This window comes from Mugil cephalus, chromosome 10 (assembly GCF_022458985.1).
Source record: "Mugil cephalus isolate CIBA_MC_2020 chromosome 10, CIBA_Mcephalus_1.1, whole genome shotgun sequence".
Lineage (NCBI taxonomy): Eukaryota > Metazoa > Chordata > Actinopteri > Mugiliformes > Mugilidae > Mugil > Mugil cephalus.
In genome coordinates this window covers 18816554-18836243 of record NC_061779.1, presented here as the reverse complement: position 1 = coordinate 18836243, position 19690 = coordinate 18816554, and the positions used below count along the sequence as shown (strand labels likewise).

At 40.0% G+C, this 19690-nt stretch overlaps 1 protein-coding gene across 2 annotated transcripts; it reads right to left on the bottom strand.

The window, feature by feature from the left end:
- Positions 1-18: 18 nt before the first annotated feature.
- On the bottom strand, positions 19-17584 carry LOC125014781 (periphilin-1-like). 2 transcript variants are annotated; one of them, XM_047596164.1, is made up of 10 exons: positions 17409-17584; positions 17079-17144; positions 15057-15130; positions 14437-14664; positions 14150-14211; positions 11595-11678; positions 11121-11299; positions 8282-8355; positions 7429-7563; positions 19-1784 (listed from the first exon to the last, which is right to left on the bottom strand). In XM_047596164.1, coding segments are annotated over exons 2-10 (1032 nt in total). In that variant the 5' UTR covers positions 17080-17144; positions 17409-17584; the 3' UTR covers positions 19-1589. The 2 variants fall into 2 exon arrangements, with proteins under 2 accessions (XP_047452120.1, XP_047452121.1); XM_047596165.1 differs by having other exon boundaries at positions 17435-17582.
- Positions 17585-19690: the final 2106 nt, after the last annotated feature.

Sequence of the window (19690 nt, the reverse complement as noted above, 5' to 3'; positions counted from 1 at the left end):
CTGTAAAGTATTCAAGTATTTTTTTGGCAAGGTTTCATCTTTTATTTACAAAATTTTAGTATTTCAACTAAATAATATTCACAAGAAGTTCCAGGTTTATTTCAACACTGTAAGTCAAAGATGCATGTTTAATAAAATATCTCTTTTGTATATAGTAGCACTAAAACACCACATTCACTTGGACCCTTTAATACTGGTTTGAGAACTGTTAAAATTTGTATCAGTTGAATTTACAAAGCAGCAAGATATGTAGACAGTGGACACAAAATCACCACACATTAACAGAGATTGAGAAAACAGTTGAAGAGGTTAGTGTTCTTAACTGTAGGGTTCAACGACCAACCCCCTACATAGTTCAGTGATCAGGTATTTCACTCAAATCAGTGTCAGCAAACTGTAATAACATCATTTGGCTGTGATGTGTCTCATGACAAATACACAGCTGAGGGTTCAAACTTGAATTGCTCAGGCGTTTATAGAAAAGGATATGTGCTTCACTCGACAAGGTGCTATGGATTTTACTTGTAATACTAAGACTATATTAAGAGTATAGTTATACATTGGATTATTTATTCAAACCAGTCTTGATTTCTCTTCCCCAGTTAATCCACTACAACACCATTTCCAAAAAAAGTTGGGACACCATCCCATTGTTAATGTGAGGCATGTGTTGCATCACATCGTTTTAACAACACTCTGAATGTTTAAAAATGGAGAGCAAATACTGTAAATATTTCTCACTGTGAAATGGACTGTAGGCAGGCCAGTTTAGGACCTGGGCTGTTTTACTACAGAGCCATTCTGTTGGGTGTAGTCGGCGATTATCTCACCACTTCACCCCAGGCCTTCGCTGAAAAGGTTACCTTGCCATCTACACTAATGTACCCACATACCTTCCTTCTTAGCACTAGCACAGACGACACAAAGGCCGTAATTTATGAAAAGGAAATTCAGATTTTGATTGGTCAAAACAAAATCCGGACAGTTTTTCTTGTAGCTTCTAATCTAATCTAATCTAATCTAATCTAATCTAATCTAATCTAATCTAATGATACTGTGTGCACTGACTGAATAGCTTTCAGAAGTGTCCCTGAATTCATGCAGTGATTTCCACTACATGTGTCCTGTGCCATTTAAGGGACACAGAGCGATGTCTTGAAACTTAAAACTGGTTTCCACTTCCACTTTTGAAAGACTTCGCTTCTCTTGGTCACTGCTTTTAGACTCATTCATGTTACCGACCTGTGAGACATTCAGTGTAAAAACAGGTGTTTTGTTACCATTAAACAACTTTTCCAGTCCTTTGCTGACCCTGTCCCATGATGTTTTCTTTGAGCTATGTCCAATTTATTGACACTGAACCATTTGTAAGTCACCGCATTATATTTTTATTTACATTTTATAAAGCATCCCACCCTTTATTTGGAAATGGTTGTTACATTTGAGTGTATTTGACATGTAAGAGTGAAGAAAACGTTTGATTGATGAGGAATAGTGAAATTCTTCAGTCCACCACCATTATTTTAGACTTAGTCAGAAAGTAAGGTAAATACTAGAAATTATCATGTCAGTGTTCTGTGGCATGTGTCCTATGTTGAGGTCTTCGGCTTTTCTAATACCTCGTCCAGCTCATTGACAAAGATCCTAAGTGCGTCTAGGCAGCGCTGCTTGATCTCCGACAGGTTATCATCCAATGGCGCTTGCAGTAGATTGTCCAAACTGGGCTCCTTGTCCACCAGCATCTTCACCACGGTGCGAAATGTCTCACAGTCCTGCCTGTAATGCTGAACATGAAACAATCACATCAGGGATGCCAGTGTTTGTCATGATACAATGACACATGCAGTGTAGGGGAAATAAGGCAATTTATAGACACTTTACGGACTGCCCTGCGCTTGCAGCAGTCTGAATATTTATGAGCATGAAAAGAAATGATGATTATAGCTTGTTCACACTTTGCAAGATGTGTTTCACACATTTGGAGTTATGACCGTGAAATCTATCCGAGCTAAATCACAGCAGCATGTGTTAGATGTTTTCCCATTAACAGCACATATGACTTTCACTTCAAACTGTAGGGTTAAAAGATAAAAGATTGCAAAATACCAATATAATACCAATATAAATACCTTAGAGGTTTTCAAAGAAATAAATGCATATAACGTTTTGTGTCGATGATGGCCTACTGAGAAAAATGTCCAACTGACCCGATCTCAACCTCTATCTGACAGCTGTTTAAATTCTACAGGCCGACCCTTGTGCAGGCGCCTAACTGTGAACTTAATGAACCCGGTTCAGCTAAATTGGTGTATTGCATGAAACAGGTGTGTGAACGTGAGCGTATTCAAGTGCACGTCCACCCCAGTACAAAAGGGACGTGAGGTGTCAGAGTATGTCAGCGGTGCTTTGGCATTCTTTCACACCACATTGCAACAAGCTCTCACATCCCTCTCAGACTTTACTGCCGACCCAAAACGGCTGTTAAGCTCTTTATTAGAGTCCCAGGTGCAAGCCCGCAACATCTTTATCACCTGAACAGAAAAGGCTAAATTTCTTCACTGAAGCTAATGAGAGGTTTAAGGCAACACCAGCCAGTTAAGGGGTAGTATGGGACACCAGAGCCCTGCTGGGTTGAGCTCCGGTCACCATCACCTTAAGTCACCGGGGCAGGCAGAATGCTTTACTGCAGTGAAAGCGTGTTATATATTAAAAAACAGATCATGTCCTCACACAAACTGACAAATGTGCTTAACAATTGCGTGAAATTACATAAATGATCCATCTAGTTCATTTTGGTAACTTTTTTTCCTGGATAAACCTTTAATCATCAGCTGATCAGGTAAAAATCACTCACTCCTTGTATCAGTTATACTCGAGTGTCAGGAGATGTAGCCTACTTTTTCAAGGTAATGACTTAATCAAAGGATTGCAGCGTCCTTAAAGGTACCATATATCTGTGTCATGTTCATACTGCATTGCCATTTTAGGAATGCGGGCTGTGCAGGCCTTAGTTGTGGAGCAAAAGTTAGCCGATAGTATCTAATTTACCATTAACTGTCTATTAAATGCAATACAACGCGAGCCATGAGCTCTGGTAACGCTGAAAAGAAAAATGCTGCCTGTCAACTTAAATCAGTGTCCATGCTTGAACAGAATGTGAGGTTAACCGGTTAAACAACGATATTCCAAGCTTCTGTCAGTTATGGGGAAATTTCAGACCACAACTGCTGCTTCTTTGCCTAGATACACATTATGTAATGTGAGTCTGGGCTATCCTCTATCTATCAATCTGTATTGTGATCACAGGAGCATTTCTACATTCACTGCACATGACTTAATGAGAATTCCATGAAGGTTTTGAGCGAGAAAGAATGTCTACAATACGTGATTTACTGAAGTATTTTTCATTACTGGAACTGCAAGTCTCCAACATGTTAAAAATCATCCTATTTGCCACAGTCAAAATCTGATAGGGAGCTCAATTGGGTGGAGTTTTAAAGACAAAGAAAAGGTCAAAGAAACAAAAATAGAATGACGCCAAGTCTGGTAGCATAAGGATGGAAACAGTTCCCCACATGTGAAGCATTCATTCTGTTTTTAACCAAAGAAAGGTCCCGTGATTGGACGAAACGTCTGAAAGGGGCAATTGAAGATAACCCGGTGGAACTGTGTGTCAGACTAGGGTAAGGGTAGGCTAAACGAGGTTATGTGAAATGGTAAAATTACAAACAAAGGTTGTTGGGAGAAAATTAGGGGTCTTGATTTTATGTCCTACTTGATAATTACAATGGCGTTAACAGCCTGCAAAGCCTCTAGCTCCTTCAGTTCTCCTTTTTTATTTTCATTCCTCTCTCCTCCCGATACTCCCAGACTTAACCGGCTACAGCATGTTCAGATTCCCACCTGACTGAACCCACCTGTGGATCTAAAGAGCATGAACGTTTGCTCCAGCTACAGGGAAATGTCTAAGGTTCTGCTAAGGTAAAATAACTATTATAATGAAGTGATAACATTATAATTAAATGTTATCATTGTATCACAACAAGTATCGTACACGCAGGGCGAAGGCCAGTCAAGACAGCTCTGACAGAAATATCCCAGACTGTGGGAGATGTTTGGACTCCGGCGGATGCTTTAATGTCTGCAGATCATGTCAAGCGAATTTGCGGCCCCATATAATGATAGTCTTCAGCGCGACCACAAGGAAGTGAGAGACTCACGACACGTGTGGCCAGCTAAGCTCAGGGTCAACTTTAATCCACAACACAAGTCTCCTTTCCCGTCTCCCTGCAGCCTGAGCAGCTCCTTCTCAGGCTATTCTGAATATTATCTATTTCATGATCTTAGCTTAACACAATCTCATTGGAGTTTTTCCGCCACTAACTCCTCTCCGTGAAGTACGCTTTATTTAGAACAAATACTTGGTTCCAGGTTTTAAAATGTGAAGCTAAATGAGACACAAACATGTGGTGTATGTCCCACAAGCCAGAACCCCCCTAATCACCATAGGGCTGATTATGTTTGCCATCTTCCAAAACAAAGCCTTCCTTCACTTTTCCCAAGTTAAATCCTTTGTTGACTGTGATTACATTTTCACTTCATTATAAACCATGTACACAGTTTTAAACACGAGAAAGCTTGAAACAGGCTTGGGAAAATTGTCCTCAAAATGAACTCAAACTAAGAGATTTCTTTTGATCTTAGTGGAGCATAGCGGACTCTGAGCGATGATGGTCGTGCTGTCATGTGCTACACATAAACGACCTCACTCTGCATTTATTAGTTACTGGACAATAGGGATTCAATCCAGCCCACTATTTTTGTGAAAACTGCTCCCACGTCATTTGAACAAACAGGAAGGTTACTTTTTGACCGGAGCGTGCTCTTTCTGTTGTGAGAAAAGGTTGCAGGGAGGTTCAGCCTAAATTCCCTCCCTGGAGTGGGAGCCGTGAGCTGATCTTTGAGCCCGATACTATGGGGCCACACAGGACGGACCGGAGCCCCAAGAGAAACAGCAACACCAGGGGCCTTGAGGAGGAGACCTTACAAAGTGGGCTTTTTCCCAAATCGGATGTTTGTGGAGGTCCAATTTGTGAACATACCGAGAGGAGTGTGCGCTGGAGCACTGGGTGGGGGTTGGTAGGAGTTTGAGTGAGATTATACATACGGCTCTCACATGGATATTTAGCGAGGCTCTGTTCAAATGAGTACTGATGCAGGCAGGGGTCCTGCATAATAAGGGAAGTAGGATAATGACTTGAGGGCTGGTACACATTAGGGGATATTAAAAGAGCCATTTTAATCACTCAAGCTGCAAACCGGACCTCTCAGCGGAGGGGCTAATAGTTGAAATGGATATGTTTCATTTGCGCTGATTGAGATGATGAAGGGACTTCTCTGAAAATCACTCCCGGCCACTTATATTCATTGTGAAATCGATATACAGATATGCTCTACGTTTCTATGCTGTTGTTATTGTAGATGCTCTGATTAGCTCCGTGTTCAGCGTATAGAATGACAGAGTGCCGGCCATCTGTTGCGAGGAGAATGAGGTATCGCAATGAAGGTTTAAAAAGCATGGTAGTCATACTTCTGTAATGAAATTTAGAAATATGCTATGACGAGCAATGTCATACTAAGAGATGTTAACTGTCAAAAAATTAGGTTTTGGACTTCATTTATACCTTTCAAACACCCACAGAGAATGTGTGTATTACAACAACCTCTTGGCAGAAAAAAAAAATGACATATGCTGGTGTAACGAATCCATTTCTGACTGAATGAGCCCCATGAGAACAGGGATGTATTCACAATATTAACACCTTGCTGAGAAAGTCCACTTTTTTTTTTTGAATGTAACGAGACGTTCCATTTCAGGATAAGTTTTTTTCCACTAACTTCAGTAAAGCAGTTCTTTCAGACCAGTTTAATGAGTCTGTGGATCTGCTCTGGCCACTGCTATCAATATGTGTTTTACTGCGCCCGGGGCAGATGTTACAGTACATACGCGGTCGAGGTTTCTCCCTCTCACCACGTCTGTAGAAACAGCTGGAAATGGCAGGGTAGCCATATGCGCGCTAATGCCAAGAGATGTACCACATTGTGGGTGGGCCGCCTGCATCCTGCAGGGCAATTCCTGCCCTGCTTTAACGGGAACAGATAAGTGGTACTGTAGCGCAAAGTGATGAAGGGGAGGTAAAAAAGTGCAACTCCAAATAGCAGGCCACAAGAGGCGTCACAACCTGAGGTGCTGAGGACTTTTCTACTGACTCATCCTCCTTTTCTAGAGCAAAAAAAAAAAAAAAAAAAGTCTCTCAGATATCATGTGGAGCAAGCCAAGGCACATTTATACGACGTTAACATCAACCCCATGACTTTCAGCCACATCATAAAGCCAATTTAAAAGGGCTGCCCGGTTACATGACCCACCTCGAGATCAGATTAAATCCCACATATGGAGCGTGGAGCCTCCACACAGTAAGGTGAGCCCATTAGGAACCTTAGTTTTGCAGCTACAATGATGTAGCTACAGTGTACATAATTGACATTTTACAAACAAAATAAAGCGCTTCAGCATGTCTGATATTTAACAGTGTGTGGCACCACCTTTGACTTGCACCCATGTCCTGTGTAATCACCCTGACTCAGAGACTTTAAGGGTTGTCTGGTGTGGTTTATAAATGTCAATCACGGATCACTCTCACGTAAGAATGCCAAGGCTGAAAAGATTTTCTCTACTGTCTCTCATTTCAAGGCTTTTTCCAAGTCAGAGTATATGTACGATGAAAAAAAGATATAATATGATGGAAATGGTACTTGAAGACATACTTTTTCCATGTATGTTTCTGTGACATACTTGTCACGGAAACCAGAAAGGTAAATTATCTTCTTCCATATTTAAGGGAATGTAGTTTGATGTTTAGTTCAGAAATATTTTCAGATATATTAAATATGCACTCATGCTACACACGCTACTTAAACTCTTTTGTCCCGTCAGTTATCAGGCTGATGAATGGCAATTTTAAACAGTAGATTGTGCTCCTCACTTCATTATTATTATTATATTTTATTTTTTATCTTACTCACTCATTATTTATTTGTATTTATAATTATTTTGCATATTTGCACATGTACAAGATCGCTGCTGGGAAACCATTAGTCAACGGATTACTGACAATTGAGAGTGTTAGAGTTGTATGTCTAAGGGATGACTGTTTTGAATGTTTTATTGTGCTGGGAGCTGTAAACTGAATTGCCCACATGGCATAAATAAAGTTTTCTGAACTGAACTTCTAATGGGAGAATCTTCAGATCTAACAAACACAATTAGGGCCCACATGGATAAAGTTTGTCATTCTTTGGCCCGAGCAACACAGACTCCGGAGGATTCGCAGAAGTTAGGTCGTTTCATGGAGCAAATCTTATTACCTTCTCAATTTCCAGAGCCTTAGCCTTAATGGCCTCCAACCGGCGAGCCTTGATGTCCTCCACTGGTGTCAGCTTTGGCTCCATGCTGGCAGCAGCCGCCTCTTCCGACTCCGCTACAGATGCTGAAGTTTTTTCCTGGCGGGCCAGAGGTTAAAGGTCAGAGTCGAGGTCACCGGGTTTAGAAACTGGCTCTGATTTCAAAGTGGTTCAAATAGAGACAGCTCTGCTCTCTTACAGGTGTTGACTGCTTGTTTTCGTGTGTGTCTCATTATGCATGAACCATGTCAACAGTAAACAGAAACGAGGACTGTAAGGAGTATATCTCTTTGATTACAGCAGCTTGACAGCCAAGGATCAAAGCTAAGACCCGGTGACACATCAGTGAGTTATCTCTACAATTAAAAGTAACATACCATACCAAATGTCCATAAACCAAAACACACATTGTGGTCATTATTCTTTACAAAAACAGGCTGATGGCGCACAGACTTCACATAATACACTGTGCACCGTACATAAAACAGACAACATATAAACAGACAAATTCATGTCCCCATTTTCTTTGTCTTTTAAATGGATACTGTTTTTATATCTAAACATTGTAGCTGTAGATTTGAACAGATTAGATGTTTCAAGAAAGAGCTGAAATAGTAGCCAACTTTGTGTAACTATAGTAAAATAATAATAATATATTAATAATATATATGTGATATTCCATAGCATTACCAAATGTTTTTCCAGTTGTAATATTAGTTGCAAACACTACACAGTAGATGAAGTTTATTTTGCTCCCTGCTACACATTCTTTGCGAGAGCAGCACTGGTTTAGATCACCATAAAGTGCAAGTTTTACCTTTGAAGATCCTGAGCTGTGTGGAGACCCCTCCACAGAGCTGCTGGGGGTGTGGCTCGTCACATTTGGCTTATCTGCGCGGAGTACATTGTGTGAGTACGAAAGCAAACAGGAGGATAATCATACACAGAGCATTATGATTAAAAAAAAAAATACCAAGTTAAGAAGACCATAAAAAGGATGATGCACACAATACACAGAGACGACCACAGCATTCTTTAATTTAATTTAAGTCGGTATTAAAATAAACCCTGGGAGAGCCTCCTGGTGAGACACTGGTCTGGGACTCATGCCACGAATGCTGCATCCCCGGTTCAAGGGATCTTTGTTGCAGTTTATTCTCCTCTTCCTGCACTCGTTCAAAGCAGATTGCAGTGTCCCATAAAAAAAGGTCAAAATATATAACATAATATTTATCCTGAGGGATATAATTGCTTTCTCCTGCAAGGCATCACACACTTATCACACAGAACAATCGTGGGGCTACTGCATCATGAGGCAGCTGAAACATAGAAATCTGTGTTTTTTTAATACTCCCTTCTTGGAGCCTCCTACACAATAGTGGCCATGGAGTTCAGCTGTGCCTAAATTAAGATATTGTCCCCTGCTGGCTCCAGTGTGTCTAGTAAAACACAAACAGGGCCACGTTGTTTGTTATTACTAAGGAACATTCTCATAATGATTGGAGTGATACAAGGTGTAACACAATTTGAGTTCTTCGGTCGGACTGCAGAGTCCCCAGGTGGAGACCATAAAGATATGATACTCAGATAATTTGTTTGGGAGCATTCAGACACACAACAGTGTTAAGGCCGTAAAGGAAGTAGTTAATATGACATATAAGTGAACCGTGTCTAAAGGCTCAAGGGTTTACAGCTGTTACAGTTGTTTCTTCACAAATGATACTGGGGCAAACGGCCTCCCAGCAGCCAGAAAAGACCAGTGGAATAACTGAACAGAAGTAATTGAGTAAACATTTATGTCATGGAATTTAAGTAGAGAATAGTCCCTAACACTAGACTCACAGCAAAATGTTGTGCGCAGTCCACAAATTAGATCAACAGACGTTTGTGTGACTAGGTGAGACATTCTCTGATGATCTAATCAGCACACTGACCCCTGTACTTTCTATAAGATCGGGGGGGGGGTGATTCTCTCATTCAGTGGTAACACATAGTAAGACCACAGCTGAGCTCAGCTGGGGGCTGAAAGAATATCCCAATGTCATGTGAAGAGTTCCTGTAGCTGGGGTGGGGAATTAGAGAAACTTGATTAATCTGGAGAGTGATGGTTATTTTGTCATGTTCAGTTATGCAGCTAACTACCCCCCCATCCACTAACTACCCAAAAAATGTTCAGCTAAGCTGTCCACGTTCACAGATGCAGCTGTTAGACAGACATACATTTACAGTCTCCATCATTTAAAAAGAAAGCTGACTGGATGGTGTTCAGTTCTAAGCTGCCAGCAGACTGCGTGTCCACGACAAGGCATCATCAGACCCCCTTTTTGTCTACTCTGCTGTGTGCCCCAATTAGTATCCCAGATGGAAGCAGAGGTGGGAGGTACGACTGTTTTCTCATTGTTTTATAGCATTTTCAAAGGGTGCTACTAAACATAGCTTGGCTTTCGACACAAAAATATGTTAATGAATCTTAGGAAACAAAGGACTGAGTAAAATGCTGCCCAAAATTAATAATATTGCTTATGTCACCTCACTTAAAAACAAGCTTTTTGTAATCCAGCAATTTCATTAGGTCAGCATTGTTAATTAAAGTTCTGGAGCCTATAAAATTCACAAAAAAAAAGTATTCAAAATGACAGACCCAAAGTGATTCTGGAGACATTGTTAAGTCGCCTTATTAACTAACCTCTCAGTGAAGAAAAAGGTCATGTTCTGAATCCAAAGCCAAACCACCCCAATAAACTAAGAGTGTCCCTTTTTCCCAGACTCTAAAGGTGTGTGTGTGCGGTGTTAGTGTAATTAACATCCTAACATGTTTGAGCAGACCCCGGCCCCTCACATTACACACCACCTCTGAAAACAGATGCTTCGCCTGGAATGGCTTAATTTTAATTGTACGAGCGGCTTAGTGGAATGGGAAATCATTTCTTTTGTTGTCATTACAGATGGTATAGCAGCTGCACAGAAAAAAAACATTGAATTAGATAAATGTCAACTCACAACTCTCCAGCAGCACTCACATCCTCTACGGGCCTTTAAGTTTTACATGTTGTGGCCAATCAGAGCGTGTCAGAAAGTTAAGAGAGGTGCTTTGTTATTGGATGTCACACTATCCAGTGGGGCACCAGGTCAGTCGGTCAAGTCCATTACTGCTAGGTCTGTGCAACAGATTTAAAATCAAAGGTGGAAACCAGAGCAGGGGAGAGCATGAAGGACTGACCTCTGCTGTGTTAGCAACTTATTTTAAAGATAAAACACTAACATCAGATTAAGATGACGTTATGACTGTGACAGAAAGTTTATTAGAAATGGAAAAGGAGAAACCTAATCTAACCTCTAACCTCTGCCATATTAACTGAGGTGGCGTCGCATTTCCATGGACTGAAGATTGCCATCTACAGAGCACATAATCCACACACTACTAACAATAGTTAAAGAACAAATGTATATGATTTAGTGGCATCTAGTGGTGAGGATGCATATTACAGCGCACTGAATACTCCTCCCTCACGCTTTCCTTTCCAACCATGACAGAAAAAGTGTGGGTGTTGCCACTTCAACATAAAAAAATAAAAATAAAAGTTTGGTTTATCTGTTCTTTTCTACTCTAGAAACTCATTCTAAGAAATTCCACACACACGTGATTTAGTACTTACGCTTTGCCTTTTGTTGAGGTTGCTGGTGGTTGTAGCCCTTGTCTCTGTCAGGAGAAGTGTTTCCTTTGTTGGTGCTTGATGCTGAACGGACAGACACCGGTGACTGGGCTTCCCTCCTCACGGGAGAGCGGTCCCGTACATTTGCTGAAGGCTGAGAAGACCTGTAGTCACGGTCCTCTCTATGGATATCACAAAGGGTGACGATTAAAAATTATTACTGAATCCTCCCAAAGTATACAATTCACAAACCTTTCAGTTCTGTACTTATACACAGCATCTGAAGAAAGAATTCACTTTAAAAGTGTGCCAAACAAAACTGACAATAATTTATGTGTTTGAATATCAAACAGCCTCTGTTCAATTATCTTTATTAAGTCCTCTTCCTCCTTTATTACAAACACTAGACAACTGTTTTCATGCCTGTGTAGTTACGAGATTAATACCAGAAAACCGTATGAATGTGAGGGCACTGACTTGGTTTTTCTCTCCTGCACTGATCTTTGGGAAGGACCTGACCCTCGACCTCTGCTGCGGAAATGGAAAGATTTACTACTCTTCCTGAAAAACAGAGAAAGGTTTGGTCAGGAAATGTCCACGTACAATACGACAGATAAATAATCTATAAGAGCACAATGAATGCACATTCAAAATACATTCGTTTAATCGTGTAATGGCTGGGCGGAGACGGTAAAGTGCTGGATATTCATCAGTGGACGCCTTTAGATTGATAATGGAAACAGAATAAACACAAGACAAACCCACAAATGCTGGAGTCAGACTCAGTGCGGTGATGTGGCACACTGATCAATATGTGGATATGTGGAAGGGAGACAATCTTCCACTTTTGGCACCAGCTACAGTTGTCTGACAGATGGATCAATTTTGGTTCTCCCTCGCCACTCATCCAAGTAGCTTCTCCAGTTCTAAGGGACTGGTGGGAAGTTGAGGTTTAAATAGGAAACTCTGAGGGTAAAGCCATCAGAAACTTGCTTGACCTGTTTCTGTAAGAAGCAGAAACTGGAGCAACTCATTTCCATTAACAGTGTATCCAGTGCCCTAAGTGAGCCTAAATGTGGAGTTGAATTTAAAAAGCAATATCACCAAATCTGCTTTTCAACCTTGTTATGGAATTTCTCCACAAAGGCACCTGGCTGTCTTGACCTCTGCCTGAACTCAGGCCACATCTCAAACAAAAAGCAGGTCTAACAAGGCCTCAAACTTTTACGACCCACGGTCTGTTTGAAGTAGCCAAGACTTGCCTGCCATTTGACAAACACTGAATTTCCATTCACGCCATAAAAAACCAACATCTAAAGGCTGTACGTGGAAAGCCAGAGTGATTCAAGTATTTATCAGACAGGCAACCGGAAACAAATTACACACACTTATGTGTATTTTATGTCATGTCTTATTGCTCGGACATATACTTGAAACACCCAGTAGACTAATGTTAGCCCCACTTGCTTGTCTATTAGGTGCACTGGTGACAACAAATGCATTCTTCTTTTAATTTAAAATAACCATTAGCCCAAAGCACACTGTGACTGTGACTGAGACTCACTAATTGCAGTTTTCCCCTCATGTGAGCATGAGCCCTGTTACAGTACTTTCCACAAGACGCAATCCTACTTCCTGCCTTGTGGTCTGGATAAAAGGACGAGGGGTTAGGCACTGCTTTAATTAAAACAAACGCTTTATGACATACTGATCAGGGATCACTTCGGTGCCAAATTTCAGATCTGTTTTAAAGCAGTACTCAAGTACTCGTATATGTCATTATGTTATGTTGTATTCATATTGACCCCTGCAAGAACCCGAGCTAAGCTGCTTCCAGTGTAAATGTGTCTTGTGTCTTTCTGCAGAAAAATGCTATCCATTGTTTACCAGATGTTTAATATGGAACTCCAGTCGTTAGCTGGGTTAGTCACATGGGGGTCTATATATAATATATAGTGTCATTTGGTAACAAAATCCTTTTCGTCTGTCCCATGGTTGGGGACAGTAAAATCACAAGGGAATCATGTTACCGTTAGTATTTTCACACACAACACAGATTTGTCCACATTAGGAAGGAAATTTTGCATGGTCATTAAAACGTGAGCATGTGACTACAGTTTTAGGACAGTTATTTTATCCTTTTAAGTCAGTGATGCGTTCACTATCAGGAATTGTATATGAACCAACATATAATAGAGTCAAACTAACAGTTAATACAAGCAAGTTTAATAAAATATTATTTTCAACATTTGTTAAGGTTCGTATGGAGCCTGAGAAGCTAATATTGTACGTTCTCTGTAGTCACGGCCTCATGGTAGGTGAATTTAATCTAATGGCCTGAGAATCTAAAAACTGAAGGAACAGCACATTTAAAATATGTCTAAAGGGTGAATTAGAAAAGACTAAAAAAGACACAAGGCGTATCCTGATCTGAGTATCAGAGATGTGTGAGTGGGTGTTTAACTGAAGAGGGAGTGGTCCAGCTGTTTTTCCTCTCAGGGGGGGGTATGGGCTGGGAGTGCTTGGCTGAGTGAGTAGACACTAGTGCCCTTTGTCCCCTTCTTTAGCCTGCTATGACTCCTGGGAGGGGGGGCCTGCACCCATAAACTGGTGGGGTATGTTAAAGTGAAAGAAGAGTGTCTGTTGATGTAGTTGTTATAACTGATAGTCTCAGCTGCTCTGTGTAGGGTTTACCAACGCTTTGATTTCAAATAATAATTTAATCATCTTTCTGTCAACAATTTGCACAAGAGATTTTATATATTAAACAGGTGAATGTGAAAACATTATTTTGACAGATTTTGCATGTATTGGTTTGATTAACTGCTGATTACTGTTATCAAATAATATAACATGCATACATAGCTAGAGAATACTACTACTAAGGCTCATTGTAGCCAATAATATTCACAGACAGAACTCTGCCTACATCTAGTGGTCAATTTGATGCATTACAAAAGGAAGTCGGTGAAGGCTGGAAGACAAAAATCAAGTTAAGAACTTCAGAAATAGAAGTATTATATATATATTACCTTGAACCTAAATAGTGCCTCAGATCATCTCTGCTATAGGACTGTTGGGAGTACGGGCTGTCCTGAAAGCAGGAAACACACAATGTTAACAACTTGAACAAGAAGCAGAACTTGAGCAGGAAATTGTTTTTTATTATTGTCGTATGACATTGTTGGAAACTAAAAAAATCATGTTAAATACTGAAAATGATCAGTCTATACACCACAGGCTATTTAGTTGCTAAACAGTGATCACAAAACAAAAGAGTTTTGCTTATAAGCCACACACATCAAACTTCACGTCTTACATTTTGTGGAGGCAAGAAATTTCGGCGAAAACTGCCAAAGCTGGGGTCGTCGTCGAAGTATCGTCGATCGCTGGGCACGTAACTGCCTTCACCGTGACATCCCCTCATGTCCGGGTAATCCCGAGAAACACCGTACCATTCGTCATCGTTATATCCTCGGTCAAATTCCACCGGCCGTGGCTTAGGGCTCCTCCGTTCAACTATGTTGACAACTCGATGAACTGTCACCTAAAATGACAAAATTTCAGTGCACTGGCCTTGGAAAACGTGGGGTAGAAACCATTATGCCTGATGTGATTAACTTTAAGATCCCTCTTAAAAATAAGAGAGTGAATATTCATGATTACAATAAACGCCTCCAAATCTAATCACAAGACTACGACACCAACAGCAACATAATACAAAAAATGGGGACTTCAAACTGATCAGGCTTAACATAATGATGCTGCCATCAAGGAGTGTCATTACTGTGGGGTCAGGCTGTCTGGTCTGGTCTAGGTGGGTGGTACATGACTAAATAACATCCGCATGAAAGAATACTGCTTTATCACAAGATGGTCATCGGTATATACTGGTCATGTAATAAAAAACAGTAATAAAAAAAAACACCATCCTCTTACCTCTCTTGTTTCCTGTGGTGAAAAGTGATCTTCGTACGCCTCTCTAATTGATTTTGGGCCACGGCGATATGCCACTATTAAAAAAGAAAAGAAATTGAGTTTCGGTGCCAGTTAGAGTTTGAAGTACAGCTATGATGTAACTTTTACATTAAGTGAATAACACATAACAAAGTCAAAAGACTCCATATGATTGTCATGGCAGGTCAGTCTGGTTCATTTTATTTGGATGGTGTGTGCTAGAATAGGTTTACATGATTAAAATATTCATAAACACTCAATGATTATATATAATATATTTCTATATTATGACCACCTATAGTGACCTTCAACGTGAAACGCCCAGTCTGCTCTGATGACTCAGCTGGTCCACTCTGTTGTGTTTGTGTGATGTCAAACTAGCCACTAGGCAGCTACCAAGCGATGATGTTGTGGCACATGCTGTCAGACATGATAAAAATAACCACACAAAAAAGCCAGAACACAACTATCAAAAGTGTGGAAATACTTTAAACCGAGACAGAGTGAGTCAGACTCGTAGTTAAAATGAAACGGCAAACCACAACACCACAGGCTCAACAGAGAGGATGCACCAGCCTTCCGACCTCTTAAATAACGAGTCAGCGGCTTCAGGATTTGGAATAATGTGAGTTTTGACTCATACTGGGCTGTTGCTCATTGCCTGGGAGTAATTGTTGCATCCTCAGCTGTTGTGTATCTAAACAATTATTCAACAAAGGCTCCCTCGGGCAGATGCTAATGACAAACAGGACGACGGTTCTCTCCAACACACTTGCAGAAGTTGGAAGCAGTTCGTTTCTGTGCATGCGGACAGATTCCTATCAACACAAATAATACTGGTTACATTCAGTACAAGCTATAAATCAATCAATCAGCACTTAAGCTAAAAGTAAAAGTTTGAAATGTGTTCTTCACTCATAGCCTTTATATTAAAATGTGTTATTATGAGAAAACGTGGAAATAAATAAGTCAATATTTAATTGTAATAGTTATGTCAATTAATTGGTGATGAGTTAGGATTAATTGATTATCTTGAAAATAGTCAATAAATTAAACTAAATTATCAATATATTTATTGACTAATATTTTGCTGCAGCTCTGTTTCAATAAGTTTAGGAGCAGTAATTGTTGTTAATTCCACTGAGCGCGGACTTTGTGAACATTGTAAATTCCCAGATTACGCTACATGCACGAAAATCACATTTAAAAAACATAATAGAATCTTTGTCCCATGTGACAATGACTGGAAAAGGACTGAACAGATAAGCTTAGAGCTGCAAAATTCCCACAACACTGTGCTTCCCAAAGTCTAAATAAAAGCCAGGTATGTTTTTAAACAATTATGTGATATATGGCTGTGTCTGTCTGGGCAGCTAATAATCATCCATGTTTTGGCTCCAACTGTTAGACTCCCTCGCTTTCTCTCTGGTCAAGTATGATAAGTTGGAGATAGGTGCCGAAATATTTAAAAGTTCTGTCCATGACCGATCCGCACTTTCTCAGAGTTTCTCCTACGCAGGTGGGAAAAGCAATCAGGCCTCATTCAGTGGCCTGTCAGTAATCTTTCACTCCCATTTTCAAAGAGGTGAAATTGTAGTATTTGTTCTTAACTGTGATGATTTGAATTGAATTTGAATTTATGGATGAATGGTTAGACACAAAGGTAATAACTCATGTCAACACAAGTAAGCATGGGATAGTGAGGGTTGAATCTCTGAGCTGCCCATGTTATGATTAACATCCTGTAGTGATAATAACACTACTGAGATTTGACCAGGCCTTGAAAATCTCCCTGTTCTGATGAAGATAGAAGAACTAATGAAAGAGGACGAGAGTGCAGCAATAGAATGAGATTAATCCAACATTAAAAAAAAACATTGTCAGTTTGAGGTAACTTCTCCAGACAAAGTAGAAGATTGTTGTTTGGGCGCATACTGAATAAGTGACCCGTGCTGGTACCGTGCAAGGTTGCATAACATGTTGCATGTAGATATTTCCACTTACTGTTTAGGGAATAACTTCGGTTCCTTGTTTGGTTTGCTCAGTGTGTCTTAGCTGGCAATGACGAACCTATAAGAAGGAAAATGGTCTTTTAAACTTTTAAACTCTTTATTCGACTCAGCATGTGATAGAGTCCACGCACACAGTCCGTGTAAGTGAAAGCAGTGGCATTAAACAGGACTGCTGTGCTGTCACAAGATGACTTTGTGTCTTACATTATTACAGAACGTGCACACTACTGTTGTTACTCGAAGATAAAGCTGTATTAGCATTGTTGTTAGCAAGGCTACCTAGTGAAAAGCACAACAGGCGAGGAATTCGTACGAAACTCACCGAATAACGATATATGTACTCCTCACCTCACAGTGGGAATTACATATTCTTCCTTCCGCTAAAAGATACGTATACATAAATGCAAATTCCACAGCATTTCAGACTTGTCTCTGCGTATTCTGAAACCAAAACACTACATACATAGCTCCATGTTTCATTCCTACGTGCTCCTTCTTCGTTTGGATTCTATTCTTAGTTAGTGCCGAGATTGTGGGCACACTGCCGCCATCTACTGGATTGGGCAGAAAATGGAAAAAAAAAATATCAGGTCAATTTATCATTTGTTTTTCGAACTTATTCCTGACTTGTATTTCACAATTTCGTTGTAAATTGTGACTGACTATTCCTCTGTCATTAATGAACATTGGTTCATTAATGACTGAGGAGTACTTGGAGTCAGCACACCATGGGCGGACTATATCTTTATATAGTCTACATGTTATGAGACCTGTTATTATGTTTTTTTTTCTACATTCATTCATTCCATCCATTGACTGTATATACTGATTACATTTCAGAGTACTCACGTTACACACCACGTATCTGGGGAAATCTTCCAGTAATGTTCTTCACTGAAAAATGTATATCTGAAGAGCAACATGCGGTCGCCCTCTGGTGGAGACAATACTCCACATTATGATGTGTTCAAAAACACGAACAAATGAACACACACAGACTCGAACCGGCCACATAAAAACCAAACTACGCAACCACGCTGCAAGTATAATAACAGTTTCTCAATCTGCAATGCTGTGGTCAATGAGAAACCTAGTACAGTAAACCAATTCTTTTAGGTAATGTAACTACTGATTGCTGTGGTACAGATTTTTGCTTGAATGTGCTTTTACTTTCACAGTTTTAATTATTTTGAGCTGTCTACAGTGAATGCTGAAAAACATATGTACAGTAAGAAAAAATACAATTTCTATTTCCATTATTCATTCCTCACAGTTCTGAGACACCGCAAATAGAAAAGTACAGGCCTGTACAACTATATTGTACAATATATTATACAGGCCTACACTTTTCTACTTTTTTTTATCTAACTTGAATGTTTCCTATATAGATTCAAACTCTTATTCAAAGTTTTATTTAGATTTTGATTTGTGACTAACCATTTATTCATTGAGATCCTATCAACAAATCACACTAACGAGCCCTGTACGAGGTCAAATACAAGGTTTGGTCAAAACACCAGAAACTACAATTTAGCCCGTCAAAGGTTTTCAATTGGCTTGAGCGTGTCAGGTAATATTTGTAAATATAAATAGTTATATTTTTAAATTAATAAAGACAACATTCATGGATCGTCTCTAGAGGTTAACTAAAGGTTCTGCAATATTTGTTTGTAACTGTTTATTGCAATTCGTCCCTCCTCATTACATAATTTCCCCATGTACACTGCCTGGTCAAAAAATAAGGTCACCCACTTTAATATTTCATTTGACCGCCTTTAGCTACATTAATGCACATTTCATTAAGCTTCAGCAATGTCACAAGATTTATTCCCATCCAGTATCGCATTCATTTTTCAAGATCTTATATTGATGATGGGAGAGTCTGACCACTGCAGAAACCCTTCTCCAAGGGTTAAGGTCTGGACTCTGTGGAGGCCAATCCATATGTGAAAATTATGTCTCATGCTCCCTGAACCACTCTTATTATGACTATTTGAGCCCCATGTATCCTGACATTGTCATCTTGGAATATGCCTCTGCCATCAGGGAAGCTCATTCAGTATATTCAGGTAGTCAGCCGATCTCATTCTTTGGGCATAATATTGCTGAACCTAGGCCTAAGCAATTGCAGCAACCCCAGATCATACCACTAACCCCACAGACTTGTACAGTAGGCACTACGCATGATCGTTCCACAAGTGTTTACAGTGCATCTATTCTTGAACATATGCATGAGGTTTATTTGATCTGGTACACATTTAATGTATTAATATATTAAAGTCTTGTTGTTTATGACAGCTGTGACTAGTAGTTAGAGGAGCAGCTTTGGGGCTGTGAGGTCATTAATTCTCCATCAGGATCCTGGCAGAGGGCCCTGCTGTGCCAAATTTGTTCACTGGGATGTGTATGCCTTTACATACAGAATACACATTTTTTAATTTTTGTATTCTTGAGGGGAAAACATACTTTAACTCATTTCCTCACTTCATAAAACAAATTAAAACCGAAATAAGTCTTAATGGCAGTAATGGTGTCTAAGCATTACTTCCCTGTTCCTCATTAAGTTTGCCTGCGAGCAGCTCGCAGCGCTGTGAAGTTTACAAA

Excerpts from the sequence above, each read along its gene's own strand:
- LOC125014781 (XM_047596164.1), bottom strand. Across the intron at positions 14,212-14,436 it reads ATTTCTTGCCTCCACAAAAT|GACAGCCCGTACTCCCAACA; the intron begins GTAAGACGTGAA and ends TCCTGCTTTCAG. Across the intron at positions 7,564-8,281 it reads ACAGCTCAGGATCTTCAAAG|GAAAAAACTTCAGCATCTGT; the intron begins GTAAAACTTGCA and ends CTGGCCCGCCAG.